An 8,844-nucleotide genomic window follows, 5' to 3' on the forward strand; every position below is an offset into this window, starting at 1 on the left:
GGCTTATACACAGAGAGAGGAGAGATGAATGTAATGAAATTACGGAATTTTTTAAGGTTCAAGAGCTGGAATGACCTGAATGCAAAAACAAAAACAAAAAAAAACTGTTTGCTTCTGCTTTTGTAGGAAATTCTGTGAATGATTTCAGCGTGTTTTGCTTCAACGAAAATCTTGGCCCCTCGATGTTTTGTTTCACATAGCTTTGATATCATTGAGTTATCAGCTAGATGCCAGCCCTTCAAATCGGCAACTGAAGTTTGTTGGTGGTTCCCTTGGGCGTTTTCCCCATAAATATGAGAAGTTGCGAATTATTGGATGCATTGACCTATTTATTATATGCCATCTTTTGTGGGGAATGAGCTGGGCATCGCAAGCTGTGGAGGTGGACAAGTGCCGTTAGCCGCCTGCCAGTTGCATCGCCCTGTTCGTTACGGTGATGGTGATGTTCATCTTTATCATGGACTTCTGACCAGGTAACTTGTGCATATCATTCATGACGTTACCACTGTCTCCAGATAGTAATACCATCACGGAAGTCTTATCTGTTTTCATCATTTGAGTGCAGAAGCGAACTAAACATTTTTTTCCATTATTTTAGAATTCTATACTCAATCATTTCTGGATCGGAGCTGTCGGCTATTATTTTCTTGATTCAGGTTTGTGATTCGTTGCCCCTTTTCTGAAGGACATTAATATCAGTTCAGTGAGGGTAGACAAGATAACCTAGTAAAATGAAGAAATATCAGTGCAGAATTCCCTTGGTTTTTTTTTGGGAGCATATCCTGTAGTATTCCAGTTCTGTAAGAAACCTTTTATTCCGTGCAGAGCTCCAGTTCCATGGTTAGTCAAATTCTGGATGATACCGGTTTCAACGGTGTGCGGACATGAGCAAGGCCGGCTGCCGGCTCTCTCAGATGGTCAATGTCGGCCAGACCTGTGATGTGTTGCTAGCGAGCGTGCCACGTGTGAATGTGTTAGAGTAACTGCATCCTTGAGAGCCCTTGATACCATCTGACAATATATCCAAGCAAAGGTTCTTCTTCTTTTTTTGGAAAGCTTGCAGGAACCAAGCAAGGTTCTGAAAGTCCAGCCTTCTATCACATCTCATCTGAAAAGGGCATGCTCTAATAAAAGCAGCCCGCCCGTGCGTTTAACGATCATCAAACTTTGCCTGGTGCTTTTCTGAATATATAATAGTCAGATAGTGTGTTTCGGATTTGAGAATAAACGTTCAAGTTTGAATTTGAGTATCCTAAACTAACTTCCGTGATTCTTTTTACTTCGCACGAAAAAAGTATAAATAGGATGAAACTGGCTTCATTTGGTTTAGGAAAGGACTGCTAACGGCGAGTGGCCAAAATTCGGAAGAAAAGACCAGGAGCATGCGGCCTGGAAAGGGAAAGCCCAAGGTACAGACACCAGAGCGTGCTTTGGGCCAGGCCGTAGAATGGCTGATCCTTTTGGGCTGCCAAATTGATTGGCAGGCGCACGGGCTAGGCCATCATCAGGGTGGGCGCGAATTACATCTGTGACCTTGCCGGGGCCCCAAACCAAAATTGCTCTGGCCCGGTATCACAATAAAAAGAGTAAACGTTGCTCTCTTTTTTTTTCTTTTCTTGCTTGCGAAAGAGTATTGCTTGTAGGTGTGGCCAAGGTGAGTGACGAATGTGTTAATCACCATATTAGGAATACAAATACTGATAGCTACGGACTCTTTTTTTCTTTTTCCTGGGAGTGACCACGATCCGTAGCATGCCAGTAGAGAGCGACGTCTGAAAACATAGAGCTTGACCGCACTTGGTCTCCTCCCGTGGTCGTGCACAGTGAGCAGTCAGTGACCCCTCTTCTAGACAGACTCGCTGCCACTGGACACGAGAGGCAGAGCCAATAGATCATGACTTGTTCTGGCTGAGACGAGTAGACGACCGCAACAGGGCATGTGACGTTGCCACAGTGATACTGCTTAAAAACAGCACCACTTGCGTTGGACCCCGGAAGCCGAAACGGGGCGTTGGCCCACTTCGGACGAGGCCCGCTGGTTCTGAATTCTTATCGCCGCGATCACGAGCAATAAATACACACGCTACCGGTTGGTAAACTAACCGAGCAAAATGTGAAACAACGTTGCTGATCACAAGAGGAAGAGGTCACGTTCAGTTGTTCACAACAGAGGTGTTCCGGAGATAGAACAGCTGAAGGCGAGTTACATACTTTAAGCCCGCGCGAAGCACTCCAACGAAAACAACTGCTCGGAGACAGTGACATCGCCGTGAAACAGGTCAAGAAGCTGCAGCTCGTATTCCTCAAAAGAAGAGAAAAAAAGAAGAAGCTGCAGCTCATGCCCGGACCTTGCGATCACTTGTGGATGAGAAATAGACTAATAATAGGGGTGATTAGGGTACTAAGTTTTGTTCCCTGGAGATTGAATGGGAAATGTAAGCATTTTTTTTTCTTTGGCCAAGGCACATAGCACGCGCTAACTGAATATGGACTTTGCACAGGTAGAGCAGCATTGATGCGACCAAGCAAAGCGAGGACAATTCGATTGCGTGGTTGATCATGGTCCTGCAGGACCAGGCCAGGCCTGCCGTCAGAATCATGGCCTATATTCTAGCTAAGATGCCCACAGGGTAAAAGATAACGACATGATGAAGTGGAGAGGAAGATGACTGGGTGCTTTATTTTGTAAAAGGGTAGAAAAAGGAACAGTAAATTGAGAGGCTACAAGTCGTTCCGTCAAACTAGTAGCTATTCTGGGCTTCTGGCCATGTCGCAAAGACATCTTTCAGCTACGATTCTTTTTCCCGGAGTAACAATAAGGCACCCAAACTACACTTTGACACGGCTTCAAGTTCCAGATGAAGAACATCTTGACGAACGTTACCGTGGGTTCTGAAATTCCTGCGGAGAATAAGAAAGCTCAAAATTGCCTTTTAACTTTTGTTAACAAAGAATCAAAGATGCAGCTTTAACAAGCAGAGACGATATCTAGCACGTTACACAATTCCAGAAGAGGCCAGAGCCTAGTGAGATACATGTGGCTTGCGCACGACGCCGTCCGCGCGCATGTTTACGCCGGGGATTTCCAAGGTGCTCGATGCCAACTGAGGAAAATTTGCCTCAATGCTAGTCTACGACTTGAGTCACATGATCAACATAGCATCAAGGGAAAACAAAAACTACTTTAGGGTCACAGGCAATGGCAGGATTCTTGTTGGCTACGATAAGCCGACCAAATATTAAACATGTGACATGGGCGAAATCTGACTTGCAGATCTGCTACTACGTCATCAAACATTTGGTGATAAAATATAGTGCACATATACAGTTAGCCACTTAGCTTTGACTCTCATAAACAAATTTAGGTTTATGCAAGTGTCCGAGCATTCAACCTCACAGAAATGACAATTTGAGGGCCATCCTCTCAGAAACACAACCAACCGGTCTATTGTACAATTAATCCATGTATTTCCTGCTGTCGTTTATCCTCTTCCACAAATGCAAAACGTTCCTATCAGTTGACGTCATCCGAAACCAATACAGTGTGTACACCTGGATCCGCCTGCAGTTTCCTACTTGGGTCAGTTTTCAACTAGTTCAGGTCAGCATCGAGCATAGTATATGCGTGTCATCATCTAGCTAAACTGCGGGGAGCAAAAGCAGAATTAAAGCTACCAACCTTGTACCCCTACCTCCTCCCTACGCCTCCACAGCCAAAAGAGCTCCCTGAGGAGGAGAAGAATGGCTGCGCTGCTCTATCTTGTCCTACTTCTTCCATTGCTCTCCTTCAAGATTTGCTCTGGCGCATCGCCACGGCAGACCATGACCACCGGCTCGCACATCAGAGGAGAGGACCACGGCGAGGTCTTCCTCATCTCGCCGGACCGCACCTTCTCTTGCGGCTTCCACGAGCTTGGCACAAATGCTCTCACCTTCTCCATCTGGTACACCACAAGCGCCACCAATAGAACCGTCGTCTGGACGGCAAACCCCTACTCCGTGGAGAGTGGCTACTCTCCCGTGAACAAATACGGCTCCAGGATATCGCTGAACCACGACGGCAACCTGATACTCACAGATACCAATGGTTCCATGGTGTGGGAGAGCAGGACATCGTCTGGCAAGCACACGACAGTCACTCTCCTCAACAGCGGCAACCTTGTGATCAACGACTCCAGCAACAACATCGTGTGGCAGAGCTTCCATTCGCCAACTGACACCTTGCTCCCGGGGCAGAACCTGACAAAGGACACAAGGTTAGTCTCTGGTTACCATCACCTCTATTTCGACAACGACAACGTCCTGCGGATGTTGTATGATGGCCCAGAGATCACAAGCATCTACTGGCCAAGTCCCGATTACAACGCTGAAAAAAATGGCCGCAATAGGTTCAACAGCACCAGGATAGCAGTTCTAGATGACATGGGTAATTTTGTGTCAAGTGATGGGTTTAAGATAGAGGCTTCAGATTCAGGTCCAGGAATCAAGAGAAGGATCACAATCGATTACGACGGCAATTTCAGAATGTACAGCTTGAATGCATCAACAGGGAAATGGAACATCACAGGACAGGCTGTAATACAGATGTGCTATGTGCACGGGCTATGCGGAAAGAATGGGCTCTGTGACTACTCCAGTGGTCTCCAGTGTAGATGCCCTCCAGATTATGAGATGGTTGATCCAACAAATTGGAACAAAGGATGCCGACCAATGTTCTTGACTGATAAAAACCAATCAACTGAGGATTTTACATTTGTCAAGCAACCTCATGCCGACTACTATGGCTTTGATCTGTCCTCAAATAAATCCATCTCATTTGAAGCATGCTGGAACATTTGCTTGAACATCAGTACCTGCTTATCTTTCACATATAAGGGTGGAGATGGTTGGTGTTACACTAAAGATTTACTTTACAATGGTCAGGTCTATATGTATTTTCCTGGAGACAACTATATGAAAGTACCAAAGAATTCGAATAGTTTGATATCCACAATCTCTAAAAAGGAAAGCCTCACCTGTGAACCACCAGGTTCCGAGGTCATGCTAGGATCAGCAAGTATGTATGGAACAAAGAAGGACAACATAAACTGGACATACTTCTATGTCTTTGCTGCAATACTGGGAGCTCTAGAGTTGCTTGTTATTGTGACGGGCTGGTACTTTTTCTTCAAGAAGCATAACATCCCCAAATCAATGGAGGATGGGTACAAGATGATTACAAATCAGTTCAGGCGGTTTACATACCGAGAACTGAGGGAAGCAACTGGGAAGTTCAAAGAAGAGCTTGGGAGAGGAGGAGCAGGAATCGTCTACAGAGGTGTGCTTGAAGATAAGAAAATAGTGGCAGTAAAGAAGCTTACAGATGTTCGCCAGGGAGAGGAGGAATTCTGGGCAGAAGTGACACTTATTGGAAGAATCAATCACATAAATTTAGTCAGAATGTGGGGATTTTGCTCAGAAGGGCCAAACAGGCTATTAGTGTATGAGTATGTGGAGAATGAGTCACTGGATAAGTACCTCTTTGGTGAGAGAAGTACGGAAAGCCTGCTTGGTTGGAGCCAAAGGTACAGGATTGCCCTGGGAACTGCAAGAGGCCTTGCTTATCTTCATCATGAATGCCTTGAGTGGGTTGTTCACTGTGATGTGAAGCCAGAAAACATACTCCTAACACGAGACTTCGATGCCAAGATAGCAGACTTTGGACTGGCCAAGCTTGCGAAGCGAGATAGCACTAGCTTCAATTTTACCCATATGAGAGGCACAATGGGGTACATGGCACCAGAATGGGCACTCAATTTGCCAATCAATGCAAAGGTTGATGTTTACAGCTATGGGGTCGTACTTCTGGAGATTGTGACTGGAATCAGGGTTTCAAGTGGCATACTGTTAGAGGAAAGACAGATAGATTTCCTGGAGTTTGTCCAGGAGGCTAAACATATTCTGTCTACCGGGAATGTTGGTGACATTGTTGATGATAGGTTGCATGGCCATTTTGATACAGAGCAGGCAATTGCAATGGTGAAAATAGCTTTTTCATGCCTCGAAGAAAGAAGCAAGAGGCCGACAATGGATGAAATTGTCAAGGTGCTCATGTCTTGTGATGATGAAGATGACTACCATCCTGCTTATTCATATTGACTTGCAAAAGATGCCAGACTAGCTGAAGACATAACAAGTTTCATGCCAAGTGTACCTTTGATCATGTTATTATAGGAACAATGAGACAAGATAAAAAGCTCTGACTGATAGGATGTACTGTAAAATGTGGAGATTGTGATCTTTGAATGCAATAATGTCAATGTTACTAGAACCCTAGCAGCTGCAGTTCCATTATCTCAATTATATTTGCAAATTAGATAAAGAGGGGAGGAGCACAGCCCGGGAATTTCATCTCCCTAAACATTTTCACCATCACAAGTTTCAGCACATAATGTTCAAAAAAACTGACAAGTCTTATCCCTTCCATCAATAGAAAAATATACTCCTAGGATATCATTGTACAAAAAGACATACAAGGAACTATTTTGTTACCTGGGGAAGCAGCATCCACACAATTTATTGGAAACAGCCTCTTATCAGCAGTAAAATGGAGCCTCCGCCTTCCTTGCACAAGCTGCTCTGATGGTGAAGCTTGTGGCATTGACTCCACCATGCTACACCAGAATTTTTTTTTACAATGTTCTGAACCAGGACAGAAGAATGTTAACTACTGATTAACATGGAACTGTCTTCATAAAAGTATTACTGCCCCTTCACCTAGCATGATTATTGATTCAATTCTGGGTTCCATAAAAATGCACAATAAGTGATTACCTATCTTTTATATCAAAACCGAAGAAAATCGAGGTATCCAGAAGGTATTACCAGGCTACTGACACCTATTATGTTCCGTGAATTCTGTAAACATGCATAACTTGATTCTATTTTCTCCAGAATCGGAACCGAATAAGGTATTGATTGAAACAGAGCCAAACCCTAACGCCACATAACCAACACCACATATTTTACATGGTTGGCCTTCTGGGCAGCACGCAGCACTAGCTGCCAGAAGCTCTATGTTGATCAAGTGCGCGGGGGCTATTTTGTTTCGAATGGACCTTAAGCTATCGTGCCATAGCTCTAATCCACAAATGAGCAATTTCTCCAGGCGCGCACGCCGCCAGCGCTGGCCGGAACAGGAACCGGCGATGCCGATGGGTATCAACAGCAAGTGAGCGCAGTGCCAGCAGCAGCCGCATGCGGCAAGGGGGATGGAGATGACGAGAGGGCTTACCCTCATTGCAGATGCAGCGGGGCTGGTGAGAGGGTGCGGACGGCGGACGGCGGAGGAGCGGCGGCGCGTCGGGCCAGGGGAAGGCCACGACAATGGAGTTTTGGGCTGCCATTGAATGGCAAGGTTGGTAGCAACTGGGCCGGCTTGTGAGCCCAAATGGTGTCCCTTCATCTCTACGCATCCAAAATGTTACCTACACGACTACACGACGCTAACAGCTCCCTCCGTTCTAAAATATAAAATATTTTAATTTATCCTAAATCAAACTATTCTACATTTGATCAAATTTATAAAAAAGAGTAATAATATTTTAAACGATAAATAAGAATAATTAAATTTATTATGAAATATATTTTCATAATTTACTTATTTGATGTGTTAGATGCTAATATTCTTTTCTATAAACTTGGTCAAACTTAGACTATTTTGATTTAAGATAAAGTAAAATATCTTATATTTTAGGACGAATAGAGTACCCCACAATTTCAGTACGAAGGGAGTACCCCACGGGATGGAAAGGTACATTCAACCAAATCTTTATTAACAAGGCCTGATCTAGTCCTTATATAAAAAAAATGGGGTGCCTTTGAATATTTCCTTATATAAAGAAAATTACAGTGACTTGGAATATCTCGAGATGTGACTTGGGAGAACATGAGAGACTACAATTATACGGCCACGGAATTTAAGAGCACCGAACCATGTCCACAGAATGCAAATCCAGTTGGCACCCAATCAATCAGGCATTCAGGCTAGATCTGACAGCCGTGGCAGATCAGATTCGCCTAGTTCTCGGTCGATGTAAATATGCGGACAATTGAAAATTGAGACGACACGTCACAACGAAAATAAAACCGTGCAGGTGCAGGTTACTCGAGTTGTCGCTTGGCACTGTGCCACTGTGTTCCCACTTGCGAGTCAAAAATAGAGGCCGAGGGAACCCAGGCATCCAAATGGTACATGGTAGGATTAGAATATGAGACGACCAACCATAACCATGAGCATGCCGATCAGATAGATGATCACATGTGAACATACAGCCTTGGTGGGGGCGATTATACAGGCTAAACTACTATAGTAAACATTATTATGTAGTGACAGCATGGAGATCCCCACAAAGATCAATGAAGAAACAAATGCGTTATTTCTAACAAATTTAATAACCTTCCTCCATAGAAACAAACTTTACTACTTCATTCAACTACAGTGACAGAGAGTGTTCTTTCATTTTCCAATAAACCTTTCCTCTTCTCGACGAACGGCACGTGACAAATATTCCTGAGGTCGTGAGTCGTGACTCGTGAGACCACCATAGAGGAAAGGGAAAGCCACATCAAAGTTTAGGCGGAAAGAAAATTCCTTTCCTAGTCAAAAAAAAAAGTAAAAGTGAGGTTCTGAGGGATTTTCTACAGAAAGAATCTTATTCGTAGTGTCTGAGTGTCCGGACTGCAGAGGAAAGGTAAAAGGAAGGTTTGCGGCTAAGTCATGACCCAACAATTAAAAGTAGTCAAGATCACAAGACGCGATCTGTATAAGACGAGATCTGTATAGTGTAGATGCTCAATAAGTGC

General features: G+C 44.3%; 1 protein-coding gene across 1 annotated transcript; it reads left to right on the forward strand.

Moving 5' to 3' along the window:
* Positions 1-3,741: 3,741 nt before the first annotated feature.
* LOC112893254 (putative receptor protein kinase ZmPK1) lies at positions 3,742-6,307 on the forward strand. Its single transcript, XM_025960475.1, has one exon. The coding sequence runs from the start codon at positions 3,742-3,744 to the stop codon at positions 6,136-6,138; it is 2,397 nt and encodes a 798-aa protein (XP_025816260.1). The 3' UTR covers positions 6,139-6,307.
* Positions 6,308-8,844: the final 2,537 nt, after the last annotated feature.

The sequence above is a fragment of the Panicum hallii genome, chromosome 5, assembly GCF_002211085.1.
Source record: "Panicum hallii strain FIL2 chromosome 5, PHallii_v3.1, whole genome shotgun sequence".
NCBI lineage: Eukaryota > Viridiplantae > Streptophyta > Magnoliopsida > Poales > Poaceae > Panicum > Panicum hallii.

Coding starts and splice junctions, on each gene's coding strand:
- LOC112893254 (XM_025960475.1), top strand. CDS start 3,742: ATGGCTGCGCTGCTCTATCTTGTCCTACTTCTTCCATTGCTCTCCTTC.